Source organism: Nuphar pumila, chromosome 10 (assembly GCF_984573655.1).
Source record: "Nuphar pumila chromosome 10, dmNupPumi1.hap1.1, whole genome shotgun sequence".
Lineage (NCBI taxonomy): Eukaryota > Viridiplantae > Streptophyta > Magnoliopsida > Nymphaeales > Nymphaeaceae > Nuphar > Nuphar pumila.
In genome coordinates, this window is record NC_143258.1 from 113,526,293 (window position 1) to 113,553,026 (window position 26,734).

Sequence of the window (26,734 nt, forward strand, 5' to 3'; positions counted from 1 at the left end):
TGGATAGGGATGGCAGGGCCCTGTCCCACCCTGCCTCGCCCCATTTGGACTGAAGATGGAGGACATGAAACGGGAATGGAGGTGGGGATGAAGGTTAAAATCAAAATCCGTGTAGAGATGAAGGCACGGATGGACTTACGCTTTCTTCCATCCCGCTCTCGCCTCGCCCCCACCCCGTTGTCGATCCCCATTAGTAAAATAACTAAAATGTCATTAAGGATGGCAGTGGAATGGGGAGAAACGAGGACCCGTCCTGTCTTTCTCCATTTGGACCAGATATGGAGGACATGAAACAGGAGTGGAGGCTAAAATCAAAACTCGTGCGGGTTGAATGCGGAGATGGAGGGCAAAATTTTGAGACGGGATGGGGTGGAGACCTTATCTCCCACCCCTGTCCCGGTCCACTGCTATCCCTAGACACGGACTTATGTTAGAGCCTTCAATAGTATCATCCTTCATATTTGAATCCAAATACAATGGATCTACCAACCGGGCTCCAACCATTTGGTCACCATGTGATAGGACGTTGCAAGTTCGAACCCCACTGGTATAAGAGTTGTTGAATAACTGCCTAGTAGTTTGAACAGACATCTGGTCTGTTAGGGTTGGCTTAAAGGTTGTTTGTAAAAAAGGAGGGGGCCTACTTCCCCAACAATGGATCTCTAGATTAAATGCTTGAATATTCCTCCTAGCATATTATTAATGACTCCATCTGGTATGTACTAATTACTAGACCTGATCCAAATTGGATCAGGACCACAATTCCAAAAACCAAACCCAACTCATTAAAAAATGGGTCAATTGAACAACTTAAATATATGGACATGCATGCAGCTCAACCTAGATTGGTCCTATTACCTTCTGTTCCATAGGACCCGACTGTTTATTAGCTTTCAAATCATGAAAAGTACTCCACAAGTAGTACTCCCAACTTATTCTCATAAGGATTCTTAGAGAAATGGGTCCACAGCCTTTCCTCTTAGACATTGTATTACACTTTAACCAAGGCTTCTTGATCCGGATCATCAATCTAATTGGTGTATCCTCGCCACCATTTAGCCCAAACTCTAATATTGCTACTATACTTCTCGGCAAGTTTGGTACGTTTCAAATCTCTTTATTCTTGAACCCAAAGCTTTCTTCCTATCTCAGAATTTTTATTCATGAATGCCCCACTTTTTATGGTCTCTGGGTTAATAGAGCAAGGCGATGGGTTTAGGGACACTTTTTTTCTACTTTTATTTTGCATTTTCCCTTGTGTCAGAGCTTTATGATTTTGATTGGATCTTTTCATCCCTAGTTATTTTTTGCCCAAGCCTTTAAAGGGCCCATACCCTATCATAAAGATCATTGGCTACCCTTTTATGAATTTGGCAAACATATCAATGGGGGCTCCGCTTGTCTGGTAGGAGCAGCTAGTGCATGTCACTTTGTATTGGGACGTTGCAGGTTCAAAACCCAATAGTATAGTTGTATAACTGGTAGGGGTCTGCCTAACCCCAGCTTGCCTGGTCTGCCCAAGTGTAGATTGTAAGAGGCTAGGATATCTAGCTCATGGAACAGAATTTGGTGGGAGATGGGTCTGATTTCTACATCAAGAATGAAAGTGCCCAGGGTCATGTGATGTGTCTATCATATCTCTTGATCTAGATTCTATAACAGTGCCTAGGGTGATGTGATGTCTCTGTCACCATACTCGGACTTGGTCATGTTTAGCTTCTATGTGACCATATAAGATTCAAAGATCTGATACATGAGTCGCACGCACTATCATTTTCTAAAATTTCAATCGCCTCCTGTACGGGAGACTTTCTGATCTAATTGATGTCACCGCCTGGATGAATTCTATAATGGCGCAAATAGAAACGCATGATTCCCAAGGGTCGGTGTGCAACCCGGGAGGCAATGCTAAGAGTGCCAATGAAACCCTAATGTCGAGCATTAATCAACCATGCGAACTATGCGAGCAACAATGGGGATTTCCTGTTGTTGAAAGCCCTCCCATCAGTGGGTTGTCTTATCACCAAATCTGAACCCACCAGTGAGGAGAACATAGTCGGATCGAGGTCAGTCGAAGAAGCCACAGAAAGCATCATCGAAACCCTTGGGGCAAACATTTATCATGCCGCCCATCAGCCACATCAAGGAGAAATCGCTAGTCTAGGTATCGCCAACGATCAACTTATGGTCGTGCAAGGCTGGGGTCAATCACCAAAAACAGAAGGAAAAACAATCAGCGGGGTTTTCCAACCCACCTCTTTGCAACCACACCAGGCCGGCGGGGGACCCGCTGGCGGCCCCTCATCGGACATGGCCGGACGGAGGGAACTCCTGCTGGCGAAAGAAAGCCCCCCAAAGCTGCTGATGTTGCAAGAGATAGGGGAGGCCCTCGCTCTCTTTCCTCATAAAACGAAGCGGGTGAATCGGTTCTCTTGGTGTTGATTCAACACACGGGTTCATACATTGCACAAATTGGTTCACCCTTCTTTAGGACCGATCCTGAATGTTTTTCAGGATGGTTCTCAAGTCCAGAATCTGTTCTCTCTGGCTTTGAACTCGGGTCTGACCCAAATCCTCTCAAATCCTAACCTCTTTGACATGAAATCTTCCCTAAAACCATTATTTAACCCTCCTAACCTTGTTATGAACCCATATTTGTTCCAAAACCCTACAAACTCAACCTACATATGTGACAATTCCTTTCTTTTTGACCCAGGTCCAAATCCAAATCCAAATCTAGTTGTAGAGCCTTTGGCTCCAATTATTCCTACTTGGATCCAACAACCTTTTGAGATGGATCCATTGTGTTTGGCCTATATCTTACTTGTAGATCCGTTTGTCTTTCTATTGCATCAACCACCCGCGTATCAGGCCACTACTTACATGTTGCTTAGGTACTTCTTAGATTGGATTCTGTCATCGTTAGCATACCCATTTTTGCAAGGGGTGCTAATAGATTGATGTTTCCTACGGGTGAATCAAAATTGAAAAAAGGGCAAGCGTGATCCAAACTTGAGTGCAAGTGAAGTCCAACTCTGGAAGAATGACGCAGGAGCATGATTCTACCAGGTCCATAGGATCAATTTTGATTCTTTGTCTTTTGTAATTAACTAGTTTGAATATTAGTTTAGAGTCATCTTTTGGATCTTATTTGACATCGGATCTATCTCATATCTGTAGTAAGATTAGGGTTCTCAGGGTTTCTCTTTGATTGCTATAAATATTCATTGTAGAGGAGAGAATAGAGATTGATGATTTTAGTTCTTTTATATTTCATTTTACGTTAAACAAATTTTTAAGGCGCAATCTTTGGGGGCACCGTCTTCCCCATCAAAGATGAAATCTCAGAGTGTGTGTAGGCTCTCCTCTCCCTAGACACTTGGGATTTGGTCACACATCACTTAAATCATTTTCAATATTATAGACCAGATCCTCGTAGTCATTGGACTGGAGCGTTCGGATTCTAGATTTAGAGGGGGTGATCTCTTGACTCTTTGGTTCTGACTAGATGAGAGAGTGTCTGATCTGTCTTTGTTATTACTAATGGAAAGTCCTGAATCAAATCTCATTATTTGCCAACCTCTGCCAAATCTCCTCAATTTGTTATTAATGAGTAAGGGTGGCAATCGGGTCGGGTTGGCGGGTTGGCGGGTCGGGTTGGCGTGTCAGCATACCTCAACCCGAACCCAACCCGTTTATTAAACGGGTCGGCTGTGGCAAACACGAACCCGACCCGTTTAATAAACGGGTAACCCGACACGACCCGCCAACCCATTTAATAAATGGGTTGGGTCGGGTAAACGGGTTTTCAGGTTGGCGGGTCGGGTTGGCGGGTTGACCCCACCCGCCTAACCCGTTTATTAAACGGGTCAGCCGGGTTGGCAGGTTGGCATACCCCCAACCCGAACCCGACCTGTTTAATACACGGGTCGACCCGTTTATTAAACGGGTTGGCTTAAGCCCAACCCGAACCCGCCTAAGAGGCGGGTTGGCGGGTCGGGTTGGCGGGTCGTGTCAGAAATTGCCACCCCTATTAATGAGCTTATACGAGTCAAACCAAGCCGAACAGTCATTGTTTGTGTTAGTGTCCCTAATTTTAAACATTGGCATCACATTTCTGAAAACTGCTAAATAGAAACAGTAACGCCCAACATCTTCTGAAACGTGATACCTTTCTAGTTTCTCCTGTTGCCCGTTGGAGTTGACAAGTACTTAGAGAAGGGTAGGTATTTTGGTCATTTGATCATGAAGAATATTATTGTCAGTTGATTCATTTTAATTGAGATCTAACCTGAGTTGATGGATAATGGTAAAGGTAAGGCCCAGTTTCCAGAAATTCAATGCTTATATCAGAAAATTCAGAAACTTTGAAATTAGGGGCAAAAGATTGGCCCCTAAATGGGATTTTCCCAATGGAAATAAGGTTAGCTGCCAAACTGGTTAGGAAAACAACCCGTTAAGGATTGACCAAGCCCAAGCACGACCTTAAATGCATCCAAGTCGGCTCGGGCATGAGAAGTTTCAGGCCTGGGGCAGCAGATCAGGTCATTCCCCCGGCACCTTGTATTTTCATGGGCCTCACCCAAGCCCAATCGAACCAACCTGATGTACACCCCTAATTATGCAGGACCCAACCGAACAATGACATTGTCCATGTAAATATCATACATACCCAATTCCAGAAACGTGCAACGCATTGCACATCTTAATGTATGGTAAAAAGCATAAAAAAGGTATTGATTGGCTCCAATCAAACAAGGAATCAGGAACACGATGAACGTACATCAGCTTCAAACTGCCCATCTCAAGATGGTAGGTTCATTACAGGCCTTGATCTCCACAGCAGCAGTCAGACCTACAAGAAGCCACTGATTGTACACTTACAACGTGCGAATTCGATAAGCAGTAAAAGCAGCGGTGTTTTATTGAACACACTCCATCTGCAATATGAAGTGCAGGGAGCCATCTTTCACATATACAAGAACAGCCCTCTTATGAAACTTAAACAAGCCCACCCTGAGCCATCCTCGTCCTCTCAATCACAACTATAGGTTCTCATTTACACTAGTTCTTAACCCGACAAACAAGGCACCAAATTCTATCAAAATAACACAAAAGATACTTTTCATTTGTTTACTATGTGATGAAATGCATAGAGGCTATTCAAATTTTCAGACCAGTCCATAAATACATATTTTCATCTTCTTACCAATGCCTTGGTGGAAAAAAGAAATTCTATGAAGGTTATTAAAACCTTTGGGCAAACATAGCAACCCAAAAGCTTTTCTTTCTAAGCTTCATCACTTCCTGTGGCTCAACCTTTGGCATGCATATTGATTCCGAAATACATGGCTATTCACGATCAAAACCAATGAATTCTGGTCTGGCCAAGACAAAATGTCAAGATGCACACAAGCTTAAGCTGGACATGAATTCCCATCGGCCGATTTCAACTCACTCCGCACATATGTTAGTGCTCTCCTTGGGGTAGCAGCCAAAGGCGTAATGCTAGATGTTCCAGCAGCAGGTCCACTCTGATGGTCAGTTGCACCATTGGCAGTCACTGTTGATGGAGAATCACGCTTCCACTGTAAACTGCGGGGACCAACCTTCAAAGCAAATGGCCTTCCATACATGCCTGCCATGCCTCTGGCAAAAGGGGCACCAGAAAGCAGCTTAGAAGAGTATGGGGAGGGCCGGTGAAACCGAGACCGTGACATCAGCAGAGTAGCCTCTCGGGATACAGAACTTCTAGGAACAACCTGTGTAAGCAATAAACATAATATCAGAATCAAGCAGAAAATGGCAAGAACATGATTGTGCTTTAAAAATGCAACATATAGAGGCGTCAAACTGGTCAAAACGAAAGCCAGAGTTACCATAATGAGATAAACCAACATGAAGGTGAAGTCATGTTCTTTGGTAATTATGATTGTTCACACAATATGAAAAATTATGCTGAGAGAGAGGGAGAGAGAGGATGTGGTGGAGGGGGCCAAGAAATGACTAAATGTATTTACAATCATAGGGTTTTTAGCCTAATGAGAAAGTCCACTAGTGGTGCTGAGTTGATTCGTAGTGCGGTTACTAGATTTGCTACGAATTTTTTTATAGTATAAAGTTTAGTAAAGAATAAAGTTGAACTAAAAAAATTATTTTCACCAGATGAGTTGAGTGCATATATCTCCATGCACAAATAATAAAGCCCAGAGAAATTGTACATATTGTATTTAGAAGTAAGTTCTGGGATTCATGCATGAAGCCATGAAGTTATTGAGAATGATTATACCTTTGGTGAAGATGCTTCAATTGGTTGACAGTGAAGACAGACAAGCTATGAGTTATCTCTATAATGTCATAGATAAGGCAAAAAGAGGTCATTAGAGATAATTTGAAAAAAAAAATTATAGATACTTATATAGAACATCATTGATCATAGGTGGATTGGGCAACTATATCAACCTCTACATGTTGCAACATACTATTTAAATCTTATATTTAGATATGTTCCTACTTTTAAAATGAACAGGGAAGTCAATAAAGGACTTTTGGATTGCATCAAAAGGTTGAACCCTAATTATAGCATTCAATATCAAATTCGTAAGGAAATGAAAAGTTATGATAATACATTGTATGATATGGGGAGACATGCAGCAGTGTGAAACGTGTCATAATGCATCTAGGGAATTTATTTTGTCTATTTCAATTTTAATTTCAATTTTTTATTTAGTTATGATGTTTTGTATGATTCTATATATGTTATTGTCCTATAATTGATTTCTCATTTTCTTGTGTTTTTTCAAACTTTTGGTGGGCCAAGTTTGAAAATGATATTCCAAATCTGGGAGCTTTTGACATTCGCATTCTAAGCCAAACATGTAGTGCAAGTAGATGCGAGAGAAACTTGAGTGTCTTTAAGCAAATCCATAAAAAAAAAACAGATTGAAGCACAAAAAGCTCAATGACCTCGTCTACGTTCGCTACAACTTACAAATTAGGCAGAGGTGTATAAAATTATAAAGTTCATTTGTCATTTTCATTTAAAACTCAATTAATTTTAATTTTTTTCATGTCATCTTTTTAGGCAAATTGAAAAGTTATAAGCAAGGACGCACAAAGAGCAATTTGATCCCATCAGTTTGGAACATTTTGATGAATTAGGTGCATGGGTTGAAAAAGAAGCAAAGATTCTTTTGAATAAAAAGGACACTCGATAGATTAACATAAAGGAGCACAAGAAGTAGATGATGAAGACCCCACGTATCTTGGGGACGATGTAGATGTCGAAGAACAAGATAATGAAGATGATTATGATTATTGATGTATCACGTATTCATGTTTTATTAAAAAAAAAATCTTGTAAGATGTTTTTGTTTATGTAATATGAAAGTATTACTCTTGTGGTATGTAATAGAAGCATAAATGCTTCATAATGCGATTTTATGTATGTATTTTGTGTAATTCATCATTATTTCATGTGAAATGATTTTTTTAGAATTTTTACTGATTTTTTTTATTTTTCTTGATTTTTTTGAATTTTTTTATTAAAAACTTATAATACGTTTACGATACGATATTACTATTGGGTCGATCGATACAGGTAACGATACGCTACTTACAACCTTGGTTTTTACCAGAGTTACCGGAAGCTTCTTAGATAGGTGGAAAGCTCGCTTCCCGAAAACTCGCTTCGGAAGCGCGATACTCCTCGCTTCCCAAACTTGATGAGAACCTCGATTCCCCCACGCTTCTCCTATGCATTCCACACGCTTCATTTATTCTTATTATATGTTCTCTTACTCAACTTTTCATGATTTTTATGTGTTTTCTCTAACTCTTCTCACTCACTTCCATGTGCTTTTCGCTAAATTGGTAGTTAGCATTTTTAGATTTTGCTAGAAATTTAATTCTTACACTAAAAAATCATGAAATTTAGTATTAGTCACTTTTATTTTAGTTTTTATTTGTGTTTTATTTTGATTCTCATTCAATTCTTATATATATTTTTTATTCCTCGCTTCCCGCTTCCTATATATTTTAAAATGCATCGCTTCTCGCTTCTCGCTTTCGCTTCCCGTATCGTTTCCCGCTTCCGCTTCCTAGTCTGGCAACCTTGGTTTTTACAATGAAACTACTCAATCAGAAGTGCATATGTATTAAATAGACCATGTTAAACGCACCTTTGTGGTAAAATTGATGAAACAAAACTTGCACCTATAAGTTTTAGCTAGAGTATACAGTACTCTAGAGTATAGCAAATATTTTTCCACATATAATTGTTATCCAAAGCAAGTTACTCTAATGGTTTCGTGCTGTTTCTGTTTTGAACTGACATCCCATTTTCATTATGGTCTTCTTTTCCATCCTCCAATGCAATAAACCAGATCCAGGTCAACTGGGTACCAGACATCAGATCTAAACCAATTGCAGCTCTTTTCCAACTGCAAAGAATTCTTTTATCATTTCTTATAAAATTACAAAACATCATTAGTCATTGGCATCTACAATATTGCATTAGTGATATCTGCCATGCGAGATAATCGAAGAGACATCTGATTAAATGTAGAAGTGACATGTAACAAAAAAACGCTAAAAAGCATCAGTGAGTGGAAGCAAGATAGGCCAACTTACTTTGAGAATGCGAGACATAAAGGATGTGCCGTTCAAGGACAATGCAAGCTCAGCAGATTCTTTGCGCACAAATTCCACATAGGCAGATCTATTTCACAGGAGAGCAAATAATGACTAAAAGAAGTTTCAATGGATCCTTTCCTTGAAAGAAATCAGAAACAGATTTAACAAGTTACCCTGCAGGTTGACCTGTTGCAGCGTCTGTCACGATTACAACCTTCTGCACTTCACCAAATTTGTTGAAGTGTGTAGAAAGCAAGTCTTTTGTTGCTCCAAAATGAACCTGAAAGTGCGGACAAGTTGCAAAAGATAAAATTTTTACAAATCCCCAAATGCATCGCTACGAGGGACAAGACAAAACCAAGACAAGGTTCTTACATTGCTGACAAAGATGATCCGAGATTCAACATCATCAGTAGGGCGAATAGCAGGATGAGACCCTACAGGTACAAAAAGACAATTAATTAATTAATATGAATAGCAGGAAATGTGGTGAGTAGTCAACATGATGAGGTAACTATCAGTAAAAGGCATTGTATTAGTGATAAATGACACAGAAGCATGATCTTGAGAGCTTAATTATGACAAAAATCATGTTTAAATTAGTAAATACATGAAAGCACCAAAGGTGAAGGCAGGTAACCTACACTCACCCAAGCTTACATGTCTACAATATGTAATGCATTCTGGATATGTGCATTTACAGGTTCCAATCAAGCATCAGATCATTTTTCTGATGTCATAATTATACCATTTAAGCAATCATGGTCTTGGGCATTGTAGCATTTTGAAAAAATACATAATATGGTGAGCATTTACAGTTCTTTGTTGCACCATTGTGGGTAGCTGGAGTATGGGCTTAGTTGTCAAAGGCGGTAGGTGGAGCCCCTAAAAAGACTAGGCGGAGTAGTCGGTACCCCAATTAAAAAAATAAACAAATTACACAAAACATGTAAACAAACTGCTAAAATTAATAACAAACATGTATACAACATAAAATCAATCAACAATAAGCAATAGAAAAAACATGTCGATGAACATTGTAAAGCAATTATATTTAATAACCTGCTCAAAAAAATTAAGAATAAATGAACAATTGAATAAACAAACCATACAACTAACAATGTGAATAAACAATATACAAAAAATAAAATCATGTATACAAAAAATTTAACAATAGACATAAAATAAGCAATGAACAAATAAGAAGAAGAAACGAACAATTGAATAAACAAATCGTGCAACTGAGAACTGACAATGTAAATAAAAGGCAACTACATCATGTAAACACAATTAAAGTCGTAACAATATTAAATTTGCATCCAAGTCATACTAAAATGTCATAAGTCATAACCGAACTACTAATAGTTCATGATAACTAAAAACATCACATTTAACTAACGTCTCAAATATATAACTCAGAAACAGCCAACCATAAATATAACTCAAAAACATAAATCAGAAACAATCAACCATAAATATAAATCAGAAGCAGTCAACCAGAAATATAACTTATAAACAATCAAACAGATTATATATGAATTATACACACACAGATATATATATATAATACAGAATATATATAATATACATATTATAATAACTAAAATACAGAATATTATATATATATACAAATACAAGATTATCAGTTATATATATCTGAAAAACATAAATTATAGAAAAAAGGAAAAAGGAAGAAAAAACAAAAAGAAAAAAGGAAGGAAAAACAGGAAGAAGAAAAAAGGGAAAAAAGAAAAGAGAATAAGAGAAAAAAGGGGGAAAAAGAAGAAAAAAACCGAGGGATGGAGACAGCAAACCGAGAGAGAGAGAGAGGAGTGTACCTTCTTCTTCTTGTTGATGTTAAAATATATGTATCAATACATATATATATATGTGTATTTCTTCAAATACACCATAATACCCGATAGGAGTATTATGGTCATTTCACCCAATACCCGATAGGGGTACTTGTTTTTCTTCTTTTTTATTTTCTGTATTTTTTATTTTTTTTTGTCTTCCTTTTAAGCCACTTAAGGGGCCCCACCATAGAGTCGTTGGGGCCCCCAACGGTCACAATTGTGACCGTTGGAGGCTCCCAACGACTCTATTGGGAGCCCCCAAGTGGTCCCTTGAGTGTATAAATAGGGGTACTCTCCCTTGTGTTCTTTTAAGCTTTCGCGAGCGCCTCTTAAAAAGAGTATTTATTTTATGTGTGTAGCTTTGTTACAAGGCCTTTCGTATTATTCCTTAGTGGATTTTTTCTTTGTGACTTTGTGCTAAGTTCATTGTTGGACATTGTGAATACATTTGCATTCTTGATTCTTCTGCATACTTCATTACATGGTATCAGAGCCATCCGATTCTTCCAAGATGAAATCTTGTCTCTCTCTCCACTTCTTTTATATATTATCTTATTGAAGCAATGGAGACCAAGATCGACCTATCATTCAAGCTCAATGAAAAAAATTACATGATGTGGGCATCCGCAATGTAAAATAATCTCAAAGGAAAGAAGCTTTGGGGTTATGTAATGGGGATCGTTCTGAAGCCTCAACTTAAGCTCACAAAGATGGAAGGAGATCAAGAAAAAGCTCTTGAGGGAGATGCTCGCCTCAAAGCAATAGAAGACCATCAACGTCAAATGGAAGATTGGGAGAACAACCATGCAAAAATCCTAGCATGGTTTATGAATAATATTGAATTTAAAGTATGTGCAAATATTGCAAAATTTTGTTGAGCCAATGATACTTGGTTTTTTATGAAAGATATGTATACCCAAAAAGATCTAGCAAGAGCCTATTTCTTGCAAGAGAAAGTTAGAACTACAAAACAAGGGGATATGAGCATCCAAGATTACTATAGTGCTCTAAACCCTTTGTGGGATGAATTGGCTCTTTTAGAGCCTAAATGGGTGGTTATGGAGGATGTTGAACTTAGACAAAAACAAATGGAACAAGATAGATTGTTTCAATTTTTATTTGGGCTTCGTCCCGAATTTGAACAAGTGAGATCCTCACTCCTTTATAGATTTACTCTTCCTCCATTAGAGGATGTCATTGCCGAAATTACTCAAAAGGGACTCGACATGGCATGAGTAAAAGCATGGATGAAGTTCTTGCTGTATCTAAACCCGACAATCATGTTAAAACATACAAGTCACCTCATTTTGGAAAACAAGGGAATGGTGGAAGGAAGATGATTATATGTCATCATTGTTATGAGCCAGAACATATCAAACCCGCATGCCCAAAAATAAATGGGACTTTCAAGCCTAAGATGGTTTCCGTTGAGGAATCCTCCACTAAAGAAGATGAAGGCAAAAACGGGGATCTCAAGGACACTCTTGGTCAAATATCCATGGCTCTCCAATAAATCTTAAAGGCTACTTCCTCCACCTCCGATGCCGTCATTGCCTCTTCGTCACCTCCCGGTACGTATTCTTGGATTTTAGATTTCGAAGCTTCTTTTCACATGACTCCCCATGAAAATGCTTTAACCGAATAGTTCCTAAACTAAAACTCAACCTTTTTTCCGTTTCCCAAATTGTCGACCATGGATGTGAAATATCTTTCTCATCTCAAGGGTGCTTTGTGCAGGATCTTCAGTTCGGGAAGCGGATTGGTCAAGGCCATAGAAAGGGAGATTGTTACTACATGGATCACTTGGCACTCCCTACAAACTCTTTTTGTACTTATGTCCAAGATAAAAGTATTGAACCTTTGCATAAAAGACTTAGTCATCCAAGTTATTCTAAAATGTATCTTTTTCCTTTTGGAAACAAGTTTTGTAAAGAAAAAGATATCAATTGCAAGGATTGCATTTTTGGAAAAATGAAGTCTATTCCATTTCCTACAAAAACCTTTATTTCAACTAGACCTTTTGAATTGGTGTATTCCGATGTATGGGGACCATCTCCGATTCTATCTAAAGGTGGTTATTCATATTATGTGACATTTATTGATGATTATACTAGATATGTATGGATTTATTTTCTTAACCTTAAATCGGAAGTCTTTACCTTTTTTGTGCAAAAATTCAAAATCATTTTCAAAGTCACATATCCATTCTTAGATCCGACTCCGGAGGAGAATACCTATCAAATGAATTTCAAACATATTTAAAACAACATGGCATTTGTCATCAAAGATCATGTCCAAAAACTTTACAACAAAACGGTCTACCGGAAAGAAAACATAGGCATATCTTAGAAACCACTAGATCATTATTTATTTCTAAAAATATTCCTAAAAAAATTTGGGTCGAAGTCGTGTCAACCTCCACTTACTTAATCAATCAAATGTCGTCCTCAAAATTAAATAATATCTCTCCTTATGAAAAACTTTTTAAAATTACACCCGATTTCAATCGTCTTCGTATTTTTGGATGTAAATGCTTTGTTCTTTTACATAAAAGAGATCAATTATCACTAAAGGCAATTGAATGTGTATTCTTGGGATATGGTGAAAATTAAAAGGGCTATAGATGTATTGATTATAAAAACAATAAGTTATATGTCTCAAAAGATGTGACATTTTTAGAAGATGAGAACGGATTTGAAATATTAGACAAACAAAATGAAATTGAATATATGTTTTTAAATGATCTTTTAGAAGATACAAATGATGAATCTTTAAGTCATTCGGAAATATTAGAAAACACACATAATAGTGAAGACACATAATATTGAAATACCACCAACTAATGGTGACAATCTACATGTTTACACCTGGCGTGAGCAAGAGAAACCTACTATTGCTTTAGAAAAATTTGTGTGGCTTAATGAACCTCTAGAAGAAACTTCCCTTAGGCGCTCCTCTAGATAATCAATTTCACCTAATAGGTTTGTTTCATATGAATCTCTCTCACCAAATTACAGAGCTTGTCTAATAGCTTTACATTCATACTATGAGTCTTCTCATTATAATCAAGAAAAAAATATATTGCATTGGATTGAAGCAGGGTTACCGGAAGCGCCTAGCTAAAAGGGGAAGCGCGCTTCCCCGAAGCGTGGGGGGAAGTGTCCCCCTTTTTTGGGAAGCGCGCTTCCCTTTAATGGGGGACGAGTTTCCCTTTAATGGGGGATGCGCTTCCCTTTAATGGGAAGCGCACTTCCCTTTAATGGGAAGCGCGCTTCCCATCACGCTTCCCCCACGCTTCCCCTGTTTTTTTTTTTTTTTTTTTTTTGCATTTTTATTTTTTATTTTTATTTTTTTCGCTTCCCCCTCGCTTCCGAGACGCTTCCTAGGTCGTTTCCGAGACACTTCCCGAATCGGTCCTAAGTGGTCCCACGCTTCCCCGCTTCCTAAAATTTTGAAAGTGCCTCGCTTCCCGTATCGCTTCCCGCTCCTGCTTCCTCAACTGGCAACCATGGATTGAAGCAATGAGGATAGAACTAGATGCCTTAAAGAAGGCTAAAACTTGGGAATTAGTTCAACTTCCTCCAAATAAAAAAGCTATTGGATGTCGTTAGGTTTACAAAGTTAAGACAAAAAGTGATGATTCCTTAGAACGATATAAAGCAAGATTAGTGGCTAAAGAATACTCACAAGAATACGGCATTGACTATGAGGAGAATTTTGCTCCTGTTGCTCGAATGACTAGTGTCTGAACCCTAATTATTGTAGCATCATCTAAGAAATGGCCTATATTTCAATTAGATGTTAAAAATGCCTTTCTTAATGGTCAATTAAATGAAAAAGTATATATGGACCATCCGCCGGGAATTACTCTTGAACAAGGTCAAACCCTTAAATTATTAAAAGCTTTATATGGTCTAAACAAGCCCCTAAGGCTTAGTATGATAGATTTAGTGCTATCATGATCAAGTTGGGATTTCGTTCTTGTTATACTGACACTGCTCTCTTTGTTAAAAGTGCAGGTAATAGTATTGTTCCTCTTTTGCTTTATGTTGATGATATGCTCTCTTTGTTAAAAGTGCAGGTAATAGTATTGTTACTCTTTTGCTTTATGTTGATGATATGATCATCACAGGCAATGATGAAAGTGGTATTATTGACGTTAAAAATATGTTAAAAGATAACTTTGATATGTCTGATTTAGGTTTTCTCAGATATTTTCTTGGCATTAAAGTTGCATACTCTTCCCGAGGGAATATATTATCACAGATGAAGCTTGTTGCAGATATATGTTCCAAATCTGGAATTTCAGATGACAAAAAGGTGGAGACTCTAGAGGTTATCAACGCTAAACTATGGTTAGAGGATGGGGTTCTACTGGATGATCCTACACCCTACAGACAACTCATTGGATCTCTCACCTATCTGACCATCACCAGGTCAGACATCGCTCACGATGTTCACTCTGCCAGCCAATTTCAGCATGCTCCTACAACTGTGCATATGAGTGTCGTGCTTCGGATTATTCGCTACATCAAAAACACTCTAACTAAAGGGCTATTTCTATCCTCACTCTCTTCATTAAATTGCTTGCCTATATTGATGCTGACTTGGGAGGAAACCCAAATGATAGAATCTCAACTACTGGTTTTTGTGTCTTTTTAGGAGATTCGCTAATTGCTTGGAGATGCAAAAAACAGTACAAAGTCTCCTTATCATCTACTGAAGCCAAGTATCGGGCTATGGCAACTGCTACAATGGAACTTGTGTGGCTTCGAAGTTTTCTTCAAGATATGGGAGTTGAAATTTCTGGTGCCTCAAAGCTTTGCCGTGACAACAAAAGTGACATCTATATTGCCAACAATCACACCTTCCATGAGCGGACCAAACATATAGAAACGGACTGTCACTATGTTTGTGATGAGTAGCTCCGTGAGACAGTTACACTATCATACGTCACATCCGAATATCAGCTCGCAGACTTTTTTACTAAAGCACTTTCTGCTCCCCGCTTCTTGTTTCTCCTTGTCAAACTTCCGGTCATCTCCCCGTAAAGTTTGAGGGGGTGTTAAAATATATGTATCAATACATACATATATATATATATATCTTCAAATACACCATAAAACCCGATAGGGGTATTATGGTCATTTCACACAATACTCGATAGGGGTACTTGTTTTTCTTTTTTATTTTCTGTATTTATTTTATTTTTTATTTTTTTTATTTTCTTCCTTATAAGCCACTTAAGGGGCCCCACCATAGAATCATTGGGGCCTCCAACGGTCACAATTGTGACCGTTGGGGGCTCCCAACGACTCTATTGGGAGCCCCCAAGTGGTCCCTTGAGTGTATAAATAGGGGTACTCCCCCTTGTGTTCTTTTAAGCTTTCGTGAGCTCCTCTTTAATAAAAAGAGTATTTATTTTGTGTGTAGCTTTGTTACAAGGCCTTTCGTATTATTCCTTAGTGGATTTCTTTCTTTGTGCCTTTGTGCTAAGTCCATTGTTGGACATTGTGAATGCATTTGCATTCTTGATTCTTCCGCATACTTCATTACAGTTGAAACAAACCAAGAGGGAGAACAAAAGGGCGAGAGAGAGAGAGAGACCTCTCTTTTGGCATGACTGACCAAGTGGTGAACCAAGTTAAAAAAAAATAGACAAACATAGGCTTTAAGCCTAGACAACACCTAGGCAGTAAAAAAGGGCCCTACCGCCCAAACCCAAAAGCCCAGGCGATGGGGCTGCGCCTAGGTCGCCTAGGCGCCGCATTTGACAACTAAGAGTATGGGATTTTAAGAGGTGGTCAAAATCCTTTGAATGACACAATTTGGGACAAAGGCATCAGGGGGGGAGCTTTGGGACATTGAGGAAGAACATCCAAAGACATGATAATTGGACAGAAGGCTTTTCAAATCTCTCCTAAAGAGAAGATATTTACAGAACCTCTATTTTGGATTCCCTTCATTTCTCTAATGGCCAACTGCCTCCAAAGCCCAACTCCTAGTCAGAACCTTAAGGTATTACATGGTGCTCAGGGTACTTTAGGCTTTTAATATAGTTAGACGATGCTACCATAAGAAGCATTATGTCTCATTTCCCATATGTAAAAAACGATTGACTTCCTCGCTTGTGCTTAGGACAGCCACAATGTTCACAAGATGTACTGTTTATTTCAGTAGATCAAAATAGATTAAAGGTGCTACAAACACATGAGATTGAAATAGACTAGGTGTCACAAACACACGAGAGAATTTGTGGTATGGTCTATCCCCTCTACTTCATTGTAGCAACAACCATTCAGCTGAAATGACATTAGGTCATTTCACCAAATGGTTCTGGAGAAGGCAATCAATGTTATTTTCATCTTTTCACTCATTGAAAGAAGGAAGCATGCAAGAAATATGTGCAAGATTGCATTTTCTTCATGCACTTCTTGCCTCAGACAGAAAATGCCATGCATGACTTGGGTATTACTGTCAAGTAGTAATACATACTGGATGGTGGTTTCCCCTTTTATGAAATAAAAAAGGGCATCCATTGAGAAAAGGAACAGAAAAAACAGCTGGATCAGCATGGAGCAAGACAAAAAAAACTGTCACGAAATGACATGGATCCCGATGCACTCCAAAATGAATTCCAAGAATTGAAACATAATGTATTTGGACAAAAACATAGAAACACAAGGAATGTGAATGAATGAATAATTTCATTACAACAACAACAACAACAACTACGCCTTCATCCCAAAACAATTGGGGTCAGCGATATGAACCAAAAAAGAAATTCATTTTGGGTCTTCCACATGAATCCTTTTCCTCCAATCATTTCTATCCAACGCCATGTCCTCGGTGAGGTTCAAAGCATTCATATCCTTTCCTATCATCTCCATCCAAGTCTTCCTAGGCCTACCCCGACCTCTTTTAACTAATATATTTTCCCATTTCTCCAACCTTCTAACTGGAGCATCATTAGGCCTTCGCCGAATATGTCCAAACCACCGTAAACGATTCTCTCGCATCTTATTTTCAATGGGTGCAACACCTACCTTCTTACGTATCTCTTCGTTCCGAATCTTATCTTTTATTGTATTTTCACACATCCATCTAAGCATCCGCATCTCAGCTACACTCATTTTTTGAATATGATGTCTCTTGGCAGCCCAACATTCCGTACCATATAGAAAAGCGGGTCTAATAGTCGTCCTATAAAACTTTCCCTTCAACCGCAATGGCATTCTACGATCGCACAGCACTCCAGTAGCACTTTTCCATTTCATCCACCCAACCTTTATCCTATGATTTACATCTCCATCAATTTCTCCATACTTTTGAATGATGGATCTCAAATATTTGAAATAATCATTCACCGGTATATCTTGCTCACCAAGCTTCACTACACTCCCATCACTACTTCGTTGCTTACTAAACCGACATTCCATATATTCAGTCTTACTCTTACTCAACTTAAAACCTCTAGCTTCCAATGTCTGTCTCCATAATTCTAACTTAGCATTAACCCCAGCTCTAGACTCATCAATCAAAACAATATCATCAGCAAACAACATACACCACGGTACATTTTCTTGAATTGATCTCGTAAGCTCATCCATCACTATCGCAAATAGGAAAGGGCTTAAAGCAGATCCTTGATGTAACCCAACCGTTATCGGAAAATTGGTTGACACCCCTCCACAAGTGCGGACATTGGTTACTACTCCTTCATACATATCTTTAATTATACTAATGTACTTGAGAGAAACACCTTTCTTCATCATTGTCCACCAGAGAACGTCCCTAGGTACTCTATCGTATGCCTTCTCTAAATCAATAAAAACCATATGCAAATCTTTGTTCCTCTCTCTATATCTTTCAATAAGTTGTCTAAGAAGATGTATAGCTTCCATAGTTGATCTTCCAGGCATAAAACCAAATTGATTCTCCGATATCATGACAACCTTCCTCAACCTAGACTCAATCACCCTCTCCCAAAGTTTCATAGTATGACTCATGAGTTTTATACCACGATAGTTTGTTCAATCTTGTATATCACCCTTATTCTTATATAAAGGCACCAAAGTACTCTTCCTCCACTCATTAGGCATCTTATTTGTTCGCCAAATCAAGTTAAAAAGATTTGTCAACCATTCTAAACCTTTCTCTCCCAAGCATTTCCAAGCCTCGATAGGTATACCATCTGGGCCAACTGCCCTTCTTGATTTCATTTTCTTCAAAGCCTCTGCAATTTCTTTCTTTTGAATCTTGCGCATGAAGTCACGATTTATCTCATGAAAAGGAATGGAGAAGTCTCCAAGATCTTGAGCATGACTATCATTAAATAGCTTATCAAAATAATCTTTCCATCTCTCCTTAATCTCCTCATCTTTGACTAAAACCCTTTGCGTTTCATCTTTGATACATCTAACCATACCCAAATCCTTCGATTTCCTATCTCTCATCTTTGCAAGCCTATAAATATCCTTCTCGCCTTCTTTGGTATCCAACTTGTCATAAACCTCCTTATATACCTTAGCCCTCGCGTTTCGAACAACTTTTTTAGCTTCCTTCTTTGCTATCATATACTTCTCCAAATTCTCATTATCACGACTCTTACTTAGATTTCTATAACACTCTCTTTTAACCTTAATAGCTAATTTGACATCCTCATTCCACCATGATGTATCCTTACCTAGTGGTGCACCGCCTTTAGACTCACCCAATACCTCCTTAGCTACCTTTCTCATACCACCCGCTATCTTATTCCACATTGATTCTGAATCCTCCTCGAGACACCAATCAACTTCCTTAACTACCTGCTCTACAAACATTCCTTGTTTAGCTCCTTTCAGTGCCCACCACTTAATTCTAGGATCTATCCTATGTCTATCCCTTTTGCGGCATTGTCTAATTCTAAGATCTAAAATTAAGACTCTATGTTGTGTAGCTACACTTTCTCCTGGTATAACCTTACAATCGATGCAACAACCCCTATCTCTCTTTCTAAGTAGGAAAAAATCTATCTGACTCGTATTAACCCCACTTTTAAATGTTACTAGGTGAGACTCCCTCTTCCTAAACCAGGTGTTTGCTAAGATCATATCATAGGACAAACAAAAATCTAAAATCCTTTCTCCACTTTCATTTCTTTCTCCTATACCATAGCCTCCATGGATATTCTCAAATCCATCCCTACTAATGCCTACATGTCCATTAAGGTCACCGCCGATGAAAAGCTTTTCTCCATAAGATGTCTCTTGTACTACTCCATCTAAATCTTCCCAAAATTGATGCTTAATGGAATCATCTAAACCTACTTGAGGTGCATAAACACTAATAATATTAATAATATCCGTACCTAATACTAATTTAATAAGTAAAATTCTATCACCCTTCCTACGGACCTCAACTACATTATCTATAAACTGACGACTCATAACAATCCCTACTCCATTCCTATTCCTATTTATTCCTGTATACCAAATCTTATATCCCCAAGGTTCTATCACTTTAGCTTTCTCACCTACCCATTTGGTCTCTTGAAGACATAAAATATCAATCTTTCTCCTACACATAACATCTACTAACTCTACCAACTTACCAGTTAAAGACCCTATGTTCCAAGTGGCTAACCTAATTTTATGGTCTTGGACTAACTTCTTTACCCCCACCCGTCCAACAAAGTGAGGGAACCCTTGCCTATTTGACACCACACCCGGGCGCCGGTGTGACGCGTCGCTTCTGGGCGACGACCTAGCAACCCTTGCACATTTATCACTGCCTCCGGGCCTAGAGAGTACAGCGCGTCGCTCAGTAGGGAACGCCCCAACGAAATTCTCATATTGGTTCATTTTCATAGGATATGACAAAGTTTTTATGCTGGCTGTCACAGGCCTACCGCAACCCTCCTCCTTTATCCGGGCTTGGGACCGGCAGTGTATAACTACACAGGCGGAGTGCACACTCATAAGCCTAAACTACCCATCACTCTCTCACTTTACAAAGCACACGCCCACCCCTATTTATAGAGAAGAAAGAGAGGAAGAAATAGAGGAAAGAAAGGAGAGAAAGAGTCCTCTCAAGCAATGAGAGGCACCTCCCAACAGCTAGAATTCTAGCCGTTGGGAGCAAGTCAAACTAATTTGACTTGGTCCCAAGTCAACTAGTTTGATTTGGTCCCCAAATATATCTTATATATATTTAATTACAATAAATATAATATATATATATATATATATTATAATATAAATATATACATATAATATGTATATAAAGATATATATGCACATATATATATACTTTACTATATACATAAATATGTATATATACAAAAAAGGATACATTAATCTTAACAAAAACCACTAGCACAAGGAAACAAAAGAATAGCTCTTATTGGTTTTAGAAATGAAATTGAGAAAAAAGCACCGATGCCACATAATAAAAGCTACAGTGGGGCTACTTTGAGAAGATTGTACCATCACCCTAAGAATTCAAAACACTCACCAGGCATTGATGACATGGTCTTCTGTTCCTTCTTACGAACATCCTCTTGAGGCTTTTCCTGCTCAAAAGTGCAGAACAGATAGGTTCAGGAAGGAGATAATTAAGACAATCAATCAAAACAAGCTCTTATGAATCTCGAAAATTATATAAATATTCATGCTTGAAAACAAGCAATCCAAAGCCTCTGCTTTTGTAGGGAAGACCAACCAATGGTTGAAAAAATGGGTAGATAGAAGAAAGAGTAAGCAAAGGCCAAGAAGAAACATTACAAGAAGGATGAAAAAAGATGCTGCAATTTCCTAACAAATATTGAACATATTCTAATTCTATAAGATATAATATAAAGTTGTCAAACATTTCATTTTTCGAAACAAGGGTACTGGAACGGTTATTTGTACCATGATCGTGTGAAATTGCATTTCCTTAAGAATAAACCCTCAAAATTGATAGAGAGAAACATCATCAGAAAAAAAAGGCGCAACTAATCCCTAATTTTGCTACACTTACATTTCTGTCACCTGCTACAGTGTTCTCAATCTCCTGACGCTTGTAAGCAAAAACTCTTCTGTCCTGCAAACCAGTCTGCTCCTCCACTTTTGACACATCACTCGCTGACTCAAAGTGAGGTGGTTTCCATGTATTCACATTCACAGAGATATTCACAATCTTGTGAGTCGGTTTTGCCATCACAGCAGCAGACTGATCTTTCACCCTTGTTCTCCTTAGAACATCACCTGAGTTAGGAGCTACACTGTACTGTACCATTAGTGAATCATCCCCTTTATTTTCAGAGTAAGAGGTATGGTCAACATCCATAAAACTTTGTCCCACATCATGAACACCATGATATGCATCGGAATGAGATGCATAACCAGAGATTGCTTCTGTATCTCTGTCTAGATTTGTTAGTTCCCCTTCAAGTTCCCTATTGTGCTCATTTGATTGAATTTTATCAGGCTGGCCACTCTCATGAGTTGAATCAAAGTCCCCTTCAAAATCCCTATTATAGTCACTGTATGGTTCCTTAGAGTGAGGATTCTCAAGCTCCATCACAAGGCCAGATGCTTCCGTACATGTGTCATGGCCTAGTCTGCTAATAACATTTCGTAATGGTCTTGCTGTTGATGTGTCATAAGCAGCTTCTGCTGCAGCCTTCAATGCAGCGGACATGGAAAGTGCTACTTTTGAAACAGGCATATTCACCTTCGCCTGTAAAATTTTGTCTAGAGATGAATCACAAGTAGATGATGAAACCACAGATCGCAGACGCTTGAATGCTGGCTCTGATCGCAACGAATCTGAGGACCTCAATGGGCCCAAAGCTTCACGCACAGCAGATTGAAGCAGTCGACGAGGGGCATCAATCTTAGTATGTGATATTGCAGCTCCCTACAAACAGCAAAAGGAAAGCTCTTCTAAGATTAACATAACCAAAAAGAAATCACAAAATGATACAAGGTACAGCAAGTAGAAATCCTCTCATAAGCCAAATAAATACTCAGTGGTTTGCACAACAACCAAAATATCAGTTATCTTAGATGACTCATTACCAAAGTCAAGCATAAGTGATATTTAAAATGGACAAAGAAATGAAACAGGGCTACAAAGAGCATCCAACAAGGACGCAAGGAATAAAACAGATTCAACAAAAAAGGTAGACTTTCTTTTCTGATAAAGTAATAAATATTAAGCATTCTCTTGAAAGCTAATATTGTGGAACACCTAAAGGCTGAAACCTACTTCCGAAAAGGGGAAAAAGTTGTGTCTAATCAGGCCACATGCAAAGATGATTTTAGTTTTCAAGTCTCTATGTGTGTTTGTGTATATGTCCAGACCCTTGCATATGAAAATATGTCTGTGCATGCACACAATAACTGATCATTTCATCAAACCCTATATCTAACCCATCTTAGCTAATCAGAGCTGATAAAAACTGGATACAGACAACCACAAGTGATTAACCTGCATCATATCACTAAAGGCTCATACAATCGTCACCAATCACTATCCAGATGATCACCACCATAAAAGCACACGTGAGGAATACCTAGCCCTAGAAATGTTATCTTCCACATTTCTATTCCATATAGCATCCCATTCCACTCACTAATCAATGGAAACATATAAAGCACACTGAGTCACTGACAATAATTTCACCTTTGCAAGGTCTACAAGATGTCCTCAAAAGAAGAGAAATGTCCCTAACCTTTGTTGTTCTTCGTTCTATGTGCTTGTTCTGCCCTTTCTTAACTTGTTCTTTGTGTTGATTATGTCCTTTCTGAACATTAGATCTGGCATGACCATGATCCTCAGGACAATAATTGTCAAGCTCAGACGTTCGAACAGGAAGGGGCTCTGATGCATCCCTTGTTGGCCCCTTCCATTGCCTTTTGCGACGACTACCAGCTTCTTTCACTGACCTTTCTTGAATATGCTCAGAGTCCAAGGACAAGCTGTCAATGTGATGCTCCATTTTTGAATCATTTCCTTTGGCATGTTCAACCAACAAAGTTCTAGTTTGACCCACTTCATCTTGAAAAGATGATTCCTGAGGTTTCACATAAAGATGCGAGTTTGAAGAAAGATGATCCCACAACCTGCATCAAAGTTTTAATTGAAATAAACAATAGCCAGAAGTGATTTGATTAGTTTAATCATGAAGTCACAAGGGAAGACAACTTCCACGTGCCCAACAGAATCAAGATAAATCAAACATTAATTAGTGACATTACCAGGAAACGAAGGAACTACAGTTGTCCCCAAGGAAGACATGAAGGTCTTGTTCTGCCACTTCTTTATGCTTTCCATTCTTGATTAGCACAATAACATAGTCCTGCAGATGGAAGATGAAAGACATGAAATGATATCCCTTGCTTTATACATCAAAAACCAAATATTTATTTCCCTTGTTTGATATAGGAGCAGGCTGCAGAATTTACATTAACAATTAATAGATGGGGTAAAAGCAGAAGCGGATTCAAGATAAGAACATGCCATTTACTATTCACTTCTTTCATTTTTGTCAGATTTTGATAATACGGGTTACAACAACTTCATCCAAGTTTTGATAGATCATGCAACACACAAAGAACCAGATCACATCCAAGGAAACAATCTCAAACTCTCAAGAAGAAAAATGGCAAGTCGTTGACAAAAAAAGCCATAAACAAACACAAAAGTATGACAAACACTAAAGGAATAACACTATGGCACTAGACAACTGAACATAAGCGTACAGATAATCTTACTGAATGTGCATTCTCTAGGGCTGCACATGAGCCAAGCTTGAACTGAGCCTGGCCTGTCCGAGCTCGGTTCATTCACCATAATAGATGTTCAAGCTCGGCTCAGCTAGAGCTGGGCAAATTTTATTAAAAAGAATTGTTAAGGTGCAGAGGATGGGGTGGGATTTGAACCTGCCTCATTTATCATACAAAGCAAACAACTTAACCATTGGGGTAAGGCCCTTTTTTTTGCCTTTTGGTGAACAAAAACTATACATATTCATGTTCCCTCCCTTACATAACTATAGGGGCTGAGCTTAATCAGCCTAATTGAGCTTATCGAGCTCAACCACTTGATCAAGCTCGGCTCATTCACTTGTACTGAGCCTGAGTTCTTGCTCGAGCTCGACATGTTTAGTTATTTGTATGAGTTTGAGCCAGGCTTATATGAGTCAAGCCTGAGGCGAGCTCAAGCTAGCTCGGCTTGTTGTGCAGCCCTAACATTCCCAAGCAAAGATAAATGAAATCAACACTCAAGTACAATGTTGTAAAAATTGCACTGTATCACTAAATCAAGATTATCAGGTCATCTCAAACCATATTGTACAAGTCAACTATCGTTGGAACTTAAAGTTCTCGGTGCTTGGAGGGTGACATCCAACCATCTTGTGAGTGGGAGAGGGGGTTAAGCATAAAAAGGGTCATTTTAAACCCATTTACACATAAAAAGAAAATATGTCCTCTGTTTATTGCATCACATCACCCGAAAAAAATGAGATTTGCCCAAAACTGAACCCTAACGTATGTTTTGAGAGATCCACTCAAAACCGAAACAGGAGATGTTTTTGCAAAACCATGTCCCCAAATTGATCCCTAAGGAGGTGTTTGCAACAAATCTGTCACAATACGAGCCGTAAGGAGGTATTTTGTGCAAGATTCTCTGGTTTTAAAGATAGAAAAGGATCCTAAAGCTTAAAACCACAATCTAAAAGCTCGAACCAATTAGCAAAGAAAATATTTACCAAGAGACTGCTAGCTCCTAGTGAATTTTAGTCAACTCATTTTAGAAACTAAGCAGAACTAGCACAAAAAAACTTAGACTTTGAAGATGCATCATCGAGAATCATAGTTCTTATCTCCCAAACGTCCTAAAATTTTATCTCCTAGCACATTGCCAAGACCAATATGGGTGATCATAACAGTTTTATCTCCTAAACGTCCTAAAATTTTCAAAAAAGACAGTTACATCTAAACATGGTGTGTTTATCAACGTTTATTTATGACAAACCGTTCTATTGATCAAATCAATTTAACCAGAAAATTAGGTTTTCTCATCATTAAGTTTTAGTGTGATAGTGAGTTGTCAATTTTTTATATCTCTAAATTACATTTAAACATGAAAAGTACCTCTGATGCTCTCCCAAAACTCAGCTCTCACTCCCTCATTTGATCTTGGTATGGCTCTGATACCATATTAGCATGCAGAAGAGAGAAGAAGAGAACACACAAAAAGAGGTGAAGAAGCTTCACTAAGTAACAATGATAGGTTACAACAAGATAAAAAGGGGGTATCGAACCCATAGAGCCCACTATAAGACAAAACAGAGTGGAGTAGTGGGATGTAAGTTAGTTTACATTAATACCCCTATACTAATATTTATGTACTAAAGATACAATTACAGGGTATTATACATAATAGAACTATGACATTTCCTGAATAGATCCATATAGACTTCTTCGTTAAGGGTTCTATTAAGAAAAGTATTTTTAACATTCATTTGAAAGATAGGTTATTTTCTAATAGATGCTATAGTGATGAGAGTTTTACATTGGTCATCCTGCCTAGTGGGACAAAAGGTTTCCTCATAGTCTATTCCATATTCTTATAGTCTATGTCATATCCCTGGCTATACCCTTTAGTTACTAGCCTAACTTTGTATAGTATTCCACCACTTTTGGTTTTGATTTTGTACAGCCATTTACACTCTATGGTTTTTTTTCTATAGGTAAGGACTGAATCTCTCAAGTTTTTGTGAGAATCTGCTCTGGAACCTGTGGAGAAAAGAGAAAGGGAATAGAGGAAGAAAAGGGGCTGCAGCTGTCACGATTTTTGTAAAAGAAATCGTGACCTAAACATCATATTAATGCATAAGTGTACAGTATGGGTCTGGATCTGGTATAATGTCCAGACCTGAAAGAAAAGAAATGAAAACATGTACATACAATGGATGGACACGGGTCTTGCTCTCGGGTCTTGATATTCAAACCCGAGACCCGTACACCTAAACACACTTTTTCACCCCCCCCCCCCTTCAAGTTGATCATGGTTTTAAACCATGAACAACTGGTCTTTAAGCATCCAAAAATGATCTTTTGTCAAGCCCTTTGTAAATATGTCTGCAACTAGTCTTTCAGTATTGACAAACTCAGGCTCGATCTTTTTTTCTTCAACTTTTTGTCTTACAAAATGTTGGTCGATCTCAATATGCTTAGCACGACTGTGATGTACTGGATTAAATGACA

General features: G+C 38.4%; 1 protein-coding gene across 1 annotated transcript in view; it reads right to left on the reverse strand.

The window, feature by feature from the left end:
* Positions 1-4,901: 4,901 nt before the first annotated feature.
* The window catches only part of LOC149827971 (RNA binding (RRM/RBD/RNP motifs) family protein), a 41,255-nt gene continuing 19,422 nt past the window's right edge, over positions 4,902-26,734 (reverse strand). The window contains exons 2-9 of the mRNA XM_090019769.1: positions 23,720-23,820; positions 23,194-23,584; positions 21,495-22,376; positions 20,988-21,045; positions 9,010-9,071; positions 8,808-8,914; positions 8,632-8,719; positions 4,902-5,762 (exon numbers count right to left, since the gene is read on the reverse strand). Of these exons, the coding sequence (XP_089875895.1) occupies positions 5,418-5,762; positions 8,632-8,719; positions 8,808-8,914; positions 9,010-9,071; positions 20,988-21,045; positions 21,495-22,376; positions 23,194-23,584; positions 23,720-23,820 (2,034 nt within the window). The 3' untranslated portion in view covers positions 4,902-5,417. The remainder of the gene's footprint in view (positions 5,763-8,631; positions 8,720-8,807; positions 8,915-9,009; positions 9,072-20,987; positions 21,046-21,494; positions 22,377-23,193; positions 23,585-23,719; positions 23,821-26,734) is intronic.